This window comes from Drosophila grimshawi, unplaced genomic scaffold (assembly GCF_018153295.1).
Source record: "Drosophila grimshawi isolate 15287-2541.00 unplaced genomic scaffold, ASM1815329v1 contig_848, whole genome shotgun sequence".
Taxonomy (NCBI): Eukaryota; Metazoa; Arthropoda; class Insecta; order Diptera; family Drosophilidae; genus Drosophila; species Drosophila grimshawi.
Window position 1 is genome coordinate 20,787,501 of NW_025063692.1, and position 15,213 is coordinate 20,802,713.

At 38.3% G+C, this 15,213-nt stretch overlaps 3 protein-coding genes across 5 annotated transcripts in view; 1 reads left to right on the forward strand and 2 right to left on the reverse strand.

Moving 5' to 3' along the window:
* Window positions 1-2,904: 2,904 nt before the first annotated feature.
* On the reverse strand, window positions 2,905-7,119 carry LOC6565413 (putative GPI-anchor transamidase). 2 transcript variants are annotated; one of them, XM_032737867.2, is made up of 7 exons: window positions 6,965-7,118; window positions 6,385-6,896; window positions 6,173-6,290; window positions 5,999-6,109; window positions 5,763-5,923; window positions 5,522-5,630; window positions 2,905-3,027 (listed from the first exon to the last, which is right to left on the reverse strand). In XM_032737867.2, exons 1-6 carry the CDS (start codon window positions 7,019-7,021, stop codon window positions 5,540-5,542), a joined length of 1,050 nt encoding a protein of 349 aa, XP_032593758.1. In that variant the 5' UTR covers window positions 7,022-7,118; the 3' UTR covers window positions 2,905-3,027; window positions 5,522-5,539. The 2 variants fall into 2 exon arrangements, with proteins under 2 accessions (XP_032593758.1, XP_001991337.1); XM_001991301.2 differs by lacking the exon at window positions 2,905-3,027 and having other exon boundaries at window positions 5,411-5,630; window positions 6,965-7,119.
* A 442-nt stretch (window positions 7,120-7,561) lies between these two features.
* On the forward strand, window positions 7,562-8,668 carry LOC6565412. The gene is made up of 2 exons (XM_001991300.2): window positions 7,562-7,646; window positions 7,712-8,668. Exons 1-2 carry the CDS (start codon window positions 7,615-7,617, stop codon window positions 8,409-8,411), a joined length of 732 nt encoding a protein of 243 aa, XP_001991336.1. The 5' UTR covers window positions 7,562-7,614; the 3' UTR covers window positions 8,412-8,668.
* Window positions 8,669-10,778: 2,110 nt separating this feature from the next.
* LOC6565410 (tyrosine-protein phosphatase 10D) overlaps window positions 10,779-15,213 on the reverse strand; it is a 48,361-nt gene continuing 43,926 nt past the window's right edge. The window contains exons 8-11 of one of the 2 annotated variants that reach the window (XM_032737861.1): window positions 14,483-15,165; window positions 13,694-13,952; window positions 13,487-13,615; window positions 10,779-11,262 (exon numbers count right to left, since the gene is read on the reverse strand). In XM_032737861.1, the coding sequence (XP_032593752.1) occupies window positions 11,231-11,262; window positions 13,487-13,615; window positions 13,694-13,952; window positions 14,483-15,165 (1,103 nt within the window). In that variant the 3' untranslated portion in view covers window positions 10,779-11,230. Of the gene's footprint in view, window positions 11,263-12,636; window positions 12,965-13,486; window positions 13,616-13,693; window positions 13,953-14,482; window positions 15,166-15,213 lie in introns of those variants that run through there. The other variant, XM_032737860.2, reaches the window with a different exon arrangement.

The following is a 15,213-nucleotide window of genomic DNA, read 5'->3' on the forward strand; positions in this document are numbered from 1 at the left end:
TATCAATTATCAATTATCGATTATTATTACTATTATTATTATTATTACTACATACATAATGTAGAGCATATTGTATTTTCGTGTATTTTAGTGTTCGCCCTAATTGTTGGACTTGATAAGCCAAAAAATAACCTAAACCTAAAAACAAACAAAACAAAACAAAACAAAACAAAACGAAAAGCACAACCCTTTAGTAGAAATTGCGTAAACTACACCCGAATGCACTGAACCAATCGAGCAACCAATCCAGATGCCCTTATCTAATCCTAACGAAAACATAAGAACACAAGACTGCAGACCAAAATAATAAAAAAAAAAAAAAAATCAAAATAAAGGACCGATCTGGAGAAGAACGAAATATATAGAAATATAAGACTTCACTTCACCGGACACCGAACGGAACGAAAGTAAATTGAATGAACGGTTTAGTTTGGCTTCTGTCCTATATAATTTCGTTAACCTGAACAACTCAAACAAACTGAAGCAAATTACCCCAATTACGACCGACCGCACAGAAAACAAGCAACAAACAACAAGCAACAAGACTGCAGACAGAAGCGAATCGAAATGGAACAAAGAACAAAGAACGAAATGGATCGCAATTGGTTTGGTTTATGGTTCGGTTTTAGAACTGGATTCTGTGGTTTTTACGGCACTACGAATGTGTGTGTTGACTTTTTAAACTAAATAAATTATGCTTTTACTATATATATTATTTAATGACACACACACATATACATAAATATCTAATGATGATGAATAACAAATTCAATTTTTTTTTGTGAACAATTTTAAGAGACAAGAAAAAACAAACAACAAAAAAAAATAATATATATATATATATAAAACTTAAGTTAAGTGTTAACATGTATCCATATGGAGATGAGTTAAGATTGATATAATGAGTTGTAGTTGAGTATAGCCAGAAAACACCCAAACACACACATACACACACTCACATCTACAGCTATAAGAATGCATTGTTTTTTTTTTTATATATATAAATATATATATATATATATACAACAACAAAATTATATTTAAATATATAATATATACACACACAGATCTGAATAGATTTACATATAACTCAAAGCAAAGAAAATCAACCACATAAAGTATATATCCTTATATACACACAAGCATATAAAATATATGATATATATATATATATATATATATATATATATGTATGTATGTATATATGTATATAAATATATATATATATACATATACATTTATACGTATACATATGTATGTATATAGATGTATAAACTGTAGTAGTATTTAGCTAGTTTTTACCGTCGCTCGTTTTAAGTACTTTTTGTAGAGAAATTCACACACCCACATATAAACACTCACACATACACACGCATACATACATACACACACACATACACACACACACATAGACTGCAGGCTGCGCTGCGTGTGACGGGCTGGTAGGAGGCGAGTAGGGGCGGGTAGGCGTGCTTTGCTGCACTTATCGATTAACGATAACACAGCAAATTGAGAGCAAAACTTATACTTTAAATTATTACAATGGCATATTATGTAATGTTAGTTTAATGAACTATTTACACACACATACACACACACACATAAACACACATCAACACACACATCAACACACACACACACAAACACTTACCCATACATACATGCATGTTAAATGCATAATCATATGTCAAACACTACACATATGTATGTATAAATGTTGGACTATATATATATTGCCCTGGGCTCATAAGCTTATTGGCGCCCAAAAGCAAAGCGTCTCTGGTTAAAAGCTGAAAGAAAATAAGCATACTCTCGCACATACACACAACCCATCACATACACACACATACACACCCATACACACATACATCTAAGCATAAGCTAATATAAAATAATATTAAAATTAAAGCAAAATGTGTGCATACAAAATTATACAACTGTTTTTTGTATGTTTGTATGTATGTATTGTACACTTAAATATCTAATTCTAATTATTCATTTACTATTTTTTTTTTTTTATTAATTATTATTATTATTATTATTATGTATGTATATACATATATATATATATACATATGCATACTAAACATAATTATCGCATAGTGCATACAAATTACTATATATGTATATATACATATACATATATATGTGTATATATATATTATGATTTTTTTATGGCTCGCGATCGCGTCGTCGTCGTAACCCAAAAAAGAAAAGAAAAGAAAAGAAAAAGAAAACAACAAAAAAAAAACAACGCCTAAAATTGGGCTGCTATCGATGCCGTTTGTTATCGATATCGATGTCGCACTACCGTTTATTGTAAATGTATTAATTTTGTTGATTTTTTTGCTGTCTGTATACATTTTTTTTAACATTTTCAATAAATGTAATTCTTAAATATTTTTTTTTTTATTAATTTTTATTACTTTGCTTACCAAACCACCCAAAACTCCCACCAGATTTGCAAAAACTCCTTTGTCCTTGCAATCGCTTACGGGCGTAAGTTGGGAAAACATCCTAGCAAATTTAGCTCAAGTTGCTCAGTTACACGATTTGTTGCATACTTTGAGGGGTACATTCGATGCGATACGTAACTGCCTGGAAGTTCATCAATTCAATAGGCCAAGACGAATGCAAATTTCACATTCATGATCTGAAATACGTTCAGCTTTATACCCTGCTTAAAATATCATATGGCTGCATATTTACTTTCAATCTGCAATCAATCCACATTCATTGTTTTCTTAAATTCTCTACATGAGAGTTTTTCCAAAGCGCTTCAGAATAAAGCATTTTTCCGTTATGTCTGCATAATCAAACGCTTGTATTATTCAATGAATATTAAAAATCATTAAAGTCAAATTCTACATTCTATTCGACGTCCTTAGCACATGAAAGCCAATCTTTTAGAGATATTTTAAGAACACAAAATATTTATTAGCGTATACATAAATTAATTATTTACAATAGTTTTGGTTCAAGCTTAATTTAAAATATTCTCCACTGGGCAGCATAGAACCTGTCAACCTAAAAACCACACAGAAACAATAGTGAAACGAATTTTAAAAAAAATATGTAGTATAATAGATAGCAAAGATATGAAACCACAGGCGTGGCTCATACCCAGTCCTGAGTTCAAAGCATGAATTGCCATTTCCTAGCGACCCCCTCAAAACGAAAACATACGCGCTCTCGCTCACACACTCACACTGACACACACACACACACACACACACACACACACACACACTGACACACACATAAATGTAAATGAAAACAAATTCGAATGTAGGTAAAAAAAAGCGAGAAATGCAAGAGTCTGACTTCAAATTGCCTTCAAAAGTTGTTTTTCAATGAAAATTTCAGTAGTGACTTTTTCTCTTTTTTTTCCGAGTGGTTTTTTTCGGGAATATTACAAATGTAATACTTAAACAACGCAGCAGCAAACACATAAGGGGTACATTGAGTACATATACAGTATATGTATTAAGCGCATAAAACCAAGTATTTTATTACGAATATGAATATTAATACGAATACCAATTTTGTAAAGCATAAACTGAAGAAGACATGCAATCGAAAGATCAAATATATAAAATTTAAATAAAAACAAAGAAGAAGTAGTACACACATTGGAGTAAATGATGAGATGAAGATAATGATGATGATGATGATGATGATACCATATTTTTGCACTGCGTGTTATCAAATAAGTGTTAGACATTAAAATGCAATTGTATTGCATTGCATTTGAGTTAGACATGCCCGAAAAGTTTTCTCTAATTATAATTTGGTGGCCCAGTTAACCAAATATTACCACACATAGGCCATATATGATAAGAGAAGAGTTGCACTGACAAAGCCACCCACAAGCAGCACCCAAACCCAAAGCTCCAAATCCCAATTAGAAGAGACCCATTAGGACAGGCCATCTTAGAGAACCGAATGTATTTCATCGGTTTGCTCTTATGTCATTGTAAATAACGAGAAACAAGTAACGATTAAAGAGTAACAAGTAGCGAGTAACAATTAACGTGTAATGAGTGTGGATCATATGCATTAGATATATTGTTAAGCTGCTTCCATATAGTGCATCCCCCAAAAACTTTGCATTTCCCTGTGGCACCTATTGATTAGCTAGCTAATTTTTAATAACACATTTACAGCAGATAACAGATAAATCCATTCCATAACCAGATACACATACACACACACACACAAACGATATATATATATATATCTGTATATATATATATATACATATACAACCAAACCCAAAAAGTAGATGATCCTAAGTAGTACTCACTCAGACCACAGGCAGCACTCTCTAAACATGATATGCATATATACATATAGGATACGAAACATTAAATGCAATTGTTCGAAATATGCTCAAAAGCCGAATGCCGCTTGCGAATAAACGAGAAATCAGAAGAGAAATTGAGTGTGTGTAATGTGCTTGCCAGCTGGAGAGGAGTAATAACTTTTTATGGTGCTTAACTCGATCTTGAGAACAACAACAAAATTAAATTAAATAAAAAAAAACAAAAACCCCTTAATGGATAACGGATAAACGATTAACCTAAAAACTCAAAACAAATGGGACTGATGCAATAAAAAGCTAATGAAACACACATATATATATATATATATATATGTATAGTCGATATTATCTGGCATTTTCGATTTGATTTCAATCAAAAGCAACAAAAAAAAAAACAACAACAAAACTAAGTACATAATGCAAGTAAAAATAATGTAGATCCTTCCATACAACAACAAATACAAACACAACAACAACAACAAGAACGACAAGACGAAGAGAGTAAACGTCGTCCTGTGCAATTGAAAGACGTTTTTTAAACGCTTCAGTTGGCTAACAGAGCTAAAACAAAATGCCATTGTTACTCAAACAAATCGAACATTTTTGTGTATACCCAAGGAATATAATAAGAATATGGAAACAGGAATAATATAAATTATATATTAAATAATAATTTTTTTTTTTTTGGGCAAATCCAATGTGTTTGTTTAAGAATGAGGACAGACTCATACGTTTTATATAAGTATATACGACATATACACACACAAATATATATGTATGTATGGCTTTCGTTTATTCTTTGGGATTTGATATGAATGTTACTTGATGGATTAGTGAGCGTTTGATAGTGAAAGAAACAAAACCAAAATATAATTTAGCATTGATGTAATGGGAAAAACAAAACAAAACAAAAAAAACAAAAACGAAAAAAAAGATGATAGCTGAATATGAAAAGGAAAAACCCAAATTTGAAACTGATGAAGCGAACTAAGCCCATAATTGAGAATTTTAAAGCACGATTCGAGATCAAACACAGACACAAACTCACACATAAATTTAATAAATTACACATTGTATTAATAATAATATAAATTAATGAAATGAAATGTATTTACGAATAAAGTTAATATTATCACATGAAAGTGTACAAGCTTTGAACTCATTTAATTCGTTTGCAGCCGCTTTCTAGGACCTTACCTAAGCTGGCACCCTCTCTCATTTCAAGAATGCGGCAGTAAACTGCGGTTCCATTACGATCTTGAACTGCTTCTTTGGTCGCACATTGGCCACCGCATTGACAAAGTCTCTGCAAATAGGTAAATGGTACATGGACATTAAATGATTCAATGATTCATGTATACAGTGTTTGCTTGAAAGAAAAAATAACCAACAAATTTTCAAACGAACACTGTATTTATTTAAATGTATTTTAACGTACTCTTCGTTCGCCAGTGTCACATTAATGCGATCCGTGGAGACGTGTGTGGGTCGTATGGCTCCGAAGAAGTCGGTGATGGGCACCTTATGCGGATCACGCCTGTATAAATCCTTGCGCACGCCTACAGTTGAGATGCAAACACGCTTCGGACAGACTTGTAACTGCAAAACATAAATATAGCATGTGTCAAACCCAATAGATCCAATCATCATTGCATATATAAAATAGTCGCTTACAAATTCGCCAATTGTGCGCTTGCTGAATGGCTGCACTTTCTCCAGAAACTCAAGCGCATAGTAGGTATAGCGATCGATCATGTAAACCCCAATCGAGGCATCCACATGATGCTGTAAGGGAAATGCAACGTAAGCAACTTAGCCACGAGATTGACAAGGATTGGTAGCACGTACCGATAATGAATCCTCGCCTACAAGACTACTAGCCACGGCCAAAACATTGGGCGATGTGAACTTCTCGTACAACGATGCTGCCTGGCAAGTGTCCACCATGAAGAAGAGCTCGTTGTAACTACAAAATATACAATAGATTGGGGAAGTAATTGCGTTTTGCACAACTCTCTCCTCGAATAACTGAAGCAATATTTCAAAATATAAATTAATACCGTTTCTTTTCCCACATTTGCTGTATACCGTCGGCCAGTTCCTGGCTGGTTATCTCTTCAGAGTCTTGGAATTTTAGGAAGCCGTCGCCGCCGTGTCCAGTCAGATAGATGAGCACGTTACTGCCAGCATCGGATAGTAGCTTCTTGGAACGTGCGGTGCCATTTTGTGTGCGTCCCGTGAGTAGGCGCACAAAATTCTCGACAGTCACCTCATAGCCGCGATAGTCGACCTCAACATCATCGCCGTAGACATTGATATGCTGATTGGCATTGTTGTAAACCTGACCGGGTCGTGGATTGCGCGCATTGCAGGCCATGTCATCGGCAATCATTAGAATTATTTGGGAGTCGGGTATGCCCAGACGCTTCACCGAGCGGTAAATGGACAGCACATTGGCCACATGGCGATAATTGAACCAGAAGCGCGACGCATCCACCAGCACCGCCCAATTATTCGTATGCGTTGAGCGCTGGGCGGCATCCACATAGGCCTCCGGCAGCATTGAAGTATCCTTAAATGACAGCAACAACAATAATAGCTTTTTTCGCGCTCTCTCTCTCTCTCTCTCTGTTTACTTACGTGAGCGGCACAGCTGTAAATAAGCGCTAGCAGCAGTAAAATCCCTTTGTTGAACATTTTTATTATTGTTTTGCTATTTATTTATTTATTTCTACTTCATTTGCCGGCGTTGAATGCTCCGTCCTCTTTGTGAATGTTGTGACAGACAACAGCTGACTGAATTGCCGACCATCTGGCAACGCTTTGCGGTGTTGACTAATCTTCTTGAATTAAAAATCTTTGCTTGGGAAATGCTTGCATATAAAAATATTCGATATGCATAATTTCTGTATTCACTTCATGATTTTTCTAAGAGCAGCTGGCCATTCAAAGATTCTCCGAATATGGGAAAAGGTTCGATCAGAATATGTGAGAAAAATCAATCAGACAAAAGAAGAATGCCGTTTTTGGTACACGAAGTGTTTCTTTGTTTGTTATTTGAATTGTGTATTGTAAATGCCAGTACGTTCAGCAAGGCTTCTTTTATTTGAAAATTGTTTGTTTGATTGGCGAAGATCTACCTATCTTACCAAAACTACGTCCCATTTCAAAAATGATCAGGGCTGCCATCTTGCCGCCATTTATATAGTTTGCCTTGAGTTGACAGCACTGAACTGAATGAATTTCTCATTATTATTTGTGTTCAGTTGTTGAGAATTGTGATTGTAGACATGAGCATCAATTGGATTAAAATAACTGAGCGGTAAGTGGAATGTTAATTTACTGTTGATGTTCACCCACTAAACGATTTCGGTTTTGGCTACTCAGTGCACGCGAGGGCATCAAAATCATAAACGCCCTGCCCTACGATACTTTCACAACAGTTCTGCTCTACGTGCACCGCCAGATGAGTCCAGCGAGTAGTGGCTCTGGCAGTGGAAGCGGCTCGGGTCTGTCGGGCACCGTTGGCACCAGTGTCACAACAACGGAGCGGGCTGGCAGCAGCAGCGGCGAGACTAGCCACACTAGCAGCGAACCGGAATATACACTGGAGGAGCTGGAGCGTTTGGTGGGCGTGGCACGAGCCGACTTTTTGCTGTTGATCAAAACATTCTCGTACATCTTGAGGCGCATCTCAACGTTCATCATCAAGCCGAGTCATTTGCAGCGCGAGCTGCGCGAGAAGTTGCAGCTGCAGGACGAGGCCAAAATCGATGCCATTTTGCGGCTGTGGGTGCGCCAGACGACGCCCATGATGAACAACCTGGCCAGCGAGCGCTATGAGTCGAATGTGATTGAGGACATGGCCTGGAAACTGAACGTGGAGATCGCATCCCATTGCCAGCAGCGCGAGAAGACAGCCCTGGCCGTGCTGCAGCTAAAAACAGGCGCCAGCGAGGACATCAACTTTGAGATGACGCAGCCAGAGCTGCTGCAGCTGTACAATCAATTCGAGCAAATTCAATCCGAGCTGGACGCAACGCTGGCCAATATGAAGAACACCGAATGCGGCAGCGGTGATCAGTAATTCATATTCATTTTGACGATTGCCTTTTGACACTTGACTCGTTATTATAATGCCTGTTATGCCAGTTGTATGGTATTTGTTGGTATCTAATGCATACATATTATGTATTCGGTTGTATTTAGTTTTTAGATGAATTCCAGCTTAAGCCTGCATCGCCAATACAATTGATTAAATCAAAATGTATCGTGTGAGTATCGCCAAGAAGTATATATGTAGATTAATCCAATAAAAGTCGTTTAGTTGTAAATTGAATGTAATTACATTTGGTTTTTTTTTACTTTTAATATGCATTTCATGTTCGATTCATAATTCTACTGATAAACATTACAAATTATTACAATGATATATGTAAATGTACTTTTATATGTATATATATTGCATATGCATATGTATATCGTGCATATATATCTCTTAGCTGGTATTACGCGGCTCATGCCGGGTTAAGAGTCGCACTTTAAATTTGACTCATCGATCTTCCAGAACCGATTTCATTTCAATGGAGTGTTCCAAAAATGATTTTAATGCCAATCGTCGAATAAGAAAATCACCAGTTGTATACAACAATATTACCACCATCGACTTTCTCATACGAAAAAATATTGGATGGAAAATAATAATAATGGGCCGGGCATTACCTGCTATAAATATAGTATGGATGAATGTATATGTATATATAGTAAGTCATGTATATATGTAAATGCGATTTTCGGATCTCTTTTGTTACAGACTTTTTGGTTATAAATGCATATGTATTGTATAGTTTATACTCGTATCTAAGTATGTATATATGTATATGTTTATGTATATATGTGAATTGCACATATGTATCTGGAGTATCGGAGTATCTAGGGAAGAGGGTTGGGCGGTGTTAACTAGACTAAAAGCAAAACGTTTCTATTGCACATTACCAACTAATTTCAACTAAGCTTGAACAAAGTGTGTAGGCAAATTAATTTTCCTACATTTATTTTCGCTATTGCTAAATTGTTATTGTTACCGTTAGTTTAGTTACTGCTGTTGCTGCTATTTGAATGTGTGTGTGTGTGTGTGAATGTGTTTTGCTTTGGCACCGGCTTCACGCTAATTTTAGTTAGCGTTTTCTTTTAACTACATGCTATACTTCTGCACTTGCACTCTGTTGCTGCGCAGTCGTCCTTTTACATAGTACATACGAAAAATCGAGAAAAAGTTCTTTGTTGTGTAAATGATTATCGCCTTCCAAAATGCGTTGGTCATTTGTTTTTGTGCTGTAGTTGTTGTAACTGTTGTTCGGTTTACGGGTTCTAATTATGTGTCTGTTGAGCCAACAGCAAATTGAGCTGTTGGCTGGATTCATATCGTATGTGGTGAAAGGATGCTTAATACGTTTTTGTAATGAGAGAAAAACAAAATATAAAAACAAAATGTTGATTGATTTTTTTAAAATAAAATTCTATATAATTAAACAATATTAAAGTAGCACATACATACATCAAAATTACACACATATACAAATGTTTTGTTTATATATATATATATATATATATATATATATATATACTATATATATATAGTATATAGATTTAAAAAAAATTAATAGAAATAGACTACAAATTAGATGGTACATTTCGCTAAGCTGCTGGGCTTGCCACAAAATGTTGCAACATTTCTTTGTTTGTTTTTCTTTTCGTTTAAAACTATGTAACTGAATTATTGCAATTGTAAAATACATTTTACGTATATGTACATATGTATGTATTTTAGAAATATATGTATATGTATATATATATATATATATATATGTGTGTGAGTAATACATATATACATATATATTGTTCTCAAGCAGCGCTTTTTCACGTTTAGTTATTTTATGCCCTAATATGAGGCACACATACTCATGTATGCTTATGTATGGTAAAGGTATATGTTTATATAAAAAAAAAACATTTAGGGCTCTGTTCTTGGTTTGATTTTTTAACTAACATATAGTGTACAAAAATTGGAAGTTACATTTATGTATGTATATTTATAACATTACAAAAAATTGTGGCTAGCAATAAAAATATTGTTTGTTTTTTTTTTGTTTTTTTTTTTGACATTCAGTTATAATAATATCGGTAGTATCATTAGCAGCGGTTACAGATATACGATACAATACAGGATTGGATTTATATGGTATATGTTTGTATATAGAGGGCCTGTTCTCTATATCGGTTTCGATTCAAAGTGGATTGTGTTCGCTCAGAAATAACAGTTGTCCAAAATGTATTCAATGTGAAATTCATATTTCCCAAAAAGAGCATTAATTTGATTAATTTCTGTGATTTATATACGGAGTAGTAAGTTTGTAATTAAAATGCAACTTGTTATATTCATATAATAATAATAATAAAAAAATATCTGAACTCGAGCGGTTAGTAAATAAATATATTGCATGTTGGGTATCGAATGATATCCGGAACAGGCCACAAAATTGGATTGCTTTGTTTTTCCTTAATATTTGTCAAATATGTATATTTAAATATAATGTTGTTTGTATATAGCGCATCCAATCCATACGAGTTGTACGTATTTGTATATAGTATAATATATAATATATATATATATATATGTGTATATATGCTATATCGAGAATAATATCAAGCGTTGCTTTGTTTTGAGTTACTCTTAAGTAAATTTAATTGTGTAGTTTGCCCAATGGGGTTGTTCGGGTTGTTCTTGTTGTTGTTGTTGTTGTTGTTGTTGCTGTTGTTGTTGCTGCTGCTGTTGCTGTTGTTGTTGCTGCTGCTGCTGTTGCTGCTGCTGCTGCTGTTGCTACTGCTACTGTTGTGCCTCCCTCTCTACATGCCCGATTCCGCAATGCCCTCGTCATCTGGAAGTTGTGGCTAATATTAGCAATCATTATAAATATTTTAGAAATCAGCAGCAACAAACAAAAAAAAAACAAACAACGAAAAACATTATAAATACAGAGGAAAACACATAAAAAACATTATAAACTAAATTAATAAAGCAAAATACATGCGATAATAACAAGAATGAGGGGGACGAGAGCAGAAACTTAGATGAAATTAAATGTCAACATAATATGCAACATGCGGGAGTGACAGAGAGAGAGGGAGAGATAGGACGAGATAGAGTGAGGCGGGGAGAGAGCGAGAGACAGAGGGAGAGAGAGAGAGGGGGAGAGAGAAAGAGAGCAAGCGTTAAAGCTTACAAACCCATAAACGGATTGGCATAAATGATTCCAGCGCTGCCATTGCCACCCGGCTCCATTGTGGCTTCATTGAGTGCAGCAGCTCCAACACCGACACCACCTCCCACACCACCAACACCACTGACACTGCGCGCACCACCCAACAGTTGTGTCTTAATGCCCAACTTGTTGTAATTGTCGCCATCGCCGATTAGCGTCGCGATTGCCTCATCGCCATCGCCGTTGCGCGTATTGCAGCTGCTGCCCAGCAGCTGATCGTAGCAACTGACATCGGTGCTGATCACATCGACATCAATGTCGTCATCGTCCTTTTCGAGACTGTTCCGATTGCTGCCACCGAGCGAACTGTGCAGCGCATGCGAATCCTCATAGCTGCCGCCACCACTGTCATCGTTTGCATTATTCGATTTGGCATCGATGTGCGTCTCGAATTCGTCGTGCATGTAGAGCACATCCACATCGACATCCACATCGACATCGACATCTACCTCCTCTTGCTCATCTTCTTCATCTTCGTCGTCGTCGTCGTCATCGTCGTCGTCGTCGTCGTCCTGCTCCTCGTCGTCATCGTGTTCATCGAGCTCTTCTTCTAGCTGCAACTGAACCTCCTCGCCCACCTCCACGCCCAGCTCCACTTCGAGCAGCGAGCGACGTCTGTAGACATCGACATCTTCTAGAGCGGCAGCAGCTGCTGGCTGCGGATTAATCAGCACATCCTCCTCAGCAAAGCTGAGACGCACATTGGCGCGACTGGCTCGTGTGCTGCCTGCAGCTGCTCCTGTTCCTGTTCCTGCTCCAACAGCAGCATAATTATTGATAAAGTCATGGCTGAGACTGTTTTTGATATCACAAGAACTAGCGCTAAATGTGATCAGCTGGGACTTGCGTCTGTGCTGCAGCGTGGTGAACCCATTGCCAGGCAGGGAATTTGTCATTGCTGCTGCTGCTGTTGCTGTAGGTGGTTGTTGCTGCTCCTTGGAGTCGATATCGATGCTGCTGCCCTCCTTGCAGATCATCGAGCTGGGCTTGTTGTCAACCAGAACGATAACCACCGAATTGTTGTTATCACTCTGATTGACAACCGAATGTCATCTGTCCGGCGCATCCACACCGAAGGAGCTCATCGAATTTGTGGCAAGCGAACCGAGACCCAATCCCAAGCCGAGTCCGAGGCCACCGCCAAAGCTGCTGCCGGCCATAAAGCTGCTGCCCGTCAGCGGCTGCTGATCGTCGTGCAGAATCGCAGCGTTCTCATCGTCGATGGCCTCCGCCTCCGCCTGCTGCAGTTCGTGATGCGTCACATGATCCTCAATTGTGGCCACAATGGCGCCATGCTCATCCACTAGACCATCTCCGCCTGATCACACATACATGTGCATCCATATCCATGTCCGTTTCCGTTTCCGTGTGTTCGTATATGTGTGCGTATGGGTGTGTTAGAAGAAATTTGCAATTTGGTAAGTTAATGTTTTGAACCCAGCACCAAGTGAGAATGAGAGTGTGTGCGAGAGTGAGACAATGAAAGAGAGAGAGAGAGAAAAAAAAGAAGAAAAAACATATATCTTCGGCATGCCAAAGATTAAATACCCTTGCAGACATTCATTGGCTCTGAAGGCATAAGTTGCGACACAATTGCTCTCTTAAGGATATCTATATATATATATATATATATATATATATACTTTAGATATGATCGCGCAATGACTATGAAGTCCTGCAAGGGTAATAAAAATGAACAAATCCTGCAAAGAATTTGGGTTAGTGGTAAAACGAGGCGTTCGCAACGAGCGGCCCAGCACCAGGCAACAAGAAGGGTTTGTGTGGGTGTTGGAATAATAAGTAGAGTTGGCGATAGAGGAAGAGGGAAGAGCGGACGTACCTTCAAAGCCCTCATTATCATCCATGACGCGAGCGGGACCCACAATATTCTCTTTGCCCTCGAGCACAGCCAGCAGGCACTGATGGATACAGATGTACTGCTGCTCCGTTTGCACCATCCAAACGCGCTCTGCAATTCATCAGATTAAGATTAAGATCGATGTTTGAGTCGCAGTTTTGGGGGGAGGGGACGAAACTGTTCACATACCTTTGCGCATGGCATAGACAATGCCAAAGATATCGACATAGTCGGACGTATTGATCTGCTGCAGTATGCGATCCAGCGTTATGAAGGTGCCCGATCTGCCAACGCCAGCGCTGCAGTGCACCAGAATGGGACGCTGCTCGGCACCGATGCGATCCCGGAACGCGCGAACGAAACGCACCAGCGTCTGCGGCGGATTCGGTACGCCAAAGTCCGGCCACGTGATGAAATGGAAGTGACGCAAGATCCTTTGCTCACTACCCTATAACATGAAGATAAAGAAAGAGACAGAGAGAGAGAGAGAGAGATGAATATGAGTGTCAAGGATCAGGACAATCAGTTGAATTCAGAGAGACAATTAAGTGGAGTTCAATTAAATAAAGCAAATATTATTATTATTACAATTGTGGCCCCCTACTGAGCATATGGCTCTTCCATCAACCCTCAGCTGCCGCACGAATGCTAGAATCTTTGTTGGGTTCAGGGCTTCTATGTCGATGAAACTCAGAACATGCATTCCTAGAACCACAGGCGACACTCTGCTAATACCTAGTTTAGTTAGAAGACTTCTTAGTCTACAATGTTCTGTCAGTGGACCAGTGAGCCTATTGTAAGCTTACTTTTCCCATGGTTGTTATTATTGCTTAAATCGTCTGAGATTATAGCCACCCAAAAGACTAGTCTGGCTTGTCGGAGTCCTGATGTCTCTGCCCAGCTCTGTTGTCGCCTCTGTCTTTTTTTGTTTCTAAGTTGCAGTCGTATTGTACAAAGTGAAAGAAGGCATTTGCTTACCCGGCACAACATAAACTCGGTCATCACCCAGTCGGCGTAGTGGCTGTCGTTGAGTATTTGTACCTTGATGTCGCCGTAAAAGACGGGCACCGTGTCGTTGGGCCAGTACTGGTCGCACTTCTCCCGTCCCTTCTCGAAGCAGCGGGTCAGCATGACAATCGCACGGGAGTTGCTCTCCCAGCACATGCGCCAGAAGTCGTCGCGGGTCGAGTGCAACGGTCCCTGGGTGACAATAAATTCGCGCGGCGAATTGTGGCCGGGCACATAGTTGGCATTGATGTAGTCGGAGCCCTCGTCATCGTCAACCGGCTGGAGTTTGAAGCGCGAGTGATCGTATGGTAGAATGTTGGTGAATCGATTTTTGGGTCGATTGCAAGGCAGATCGGCGAACGTGCAGGGCTGGTCGCGACCCACGTGCTTCAGCTCCTCGAACTCCTCGCTGAACCGGAAGTCCGAATCGGCGGACATGAGGCGATAATGTTCAGCAAAGTTCTTGATCAAAATGGGACGATTCTGTTCGATGACACTGTCCGGCAGCGACATATTATCATTGGCACGAGAGTCCTTTGTGGTCTTGCGGCAGTTGTTGCGACGTCGCTTGTAAAATACAAGGGTGACCAGCAGCACCAGGATAATAGTCATTGGCACGGTAATGGCCACAATAAGCGACGTATTGTCTTGATCTGCAAAAGAGAGAGAGAGAGAGTCAAAGGAGATAAGTCAAATTAGAT

Bases quoted from the DNA above. Each gene is read 5' to 3' on its own strand.
- LOC6565413 (XM_032737867.2), bottom strand. From the start codon at position 7,021: ATGTTCAACAAAGGGATTTTACTGCTGCTAGCGCTTATTTACAGCTGT. The intron at 6,291-6,384 runs GTATTAATTTAT...TATATTTTGTAG, and splicing joins CAAATGTGGGAAAAGAAACG to TTACAACGAGCTCTTCTTCA. The intron at 5,924-5,998 runs GTAAGCGACTAT...TATGTTTTGCAG, and splicing joins AGCGCACAATTGGCGAATTT to TTACAAGTCTGTCCGAAGCG.
- LOC6565412 (XM_001991300.2), top strand. From the start codon at position 7,615: ATGAGCATCAATTGGATTAAAATAACTGAGCG. The intron at 7,647-7,711 runs GTAAGTGGAATG...TTGGCTACTCAG, and splicing joins TGGATTAAAATAACTGAGCG to TGCACGCGAGGGCATCAAAA.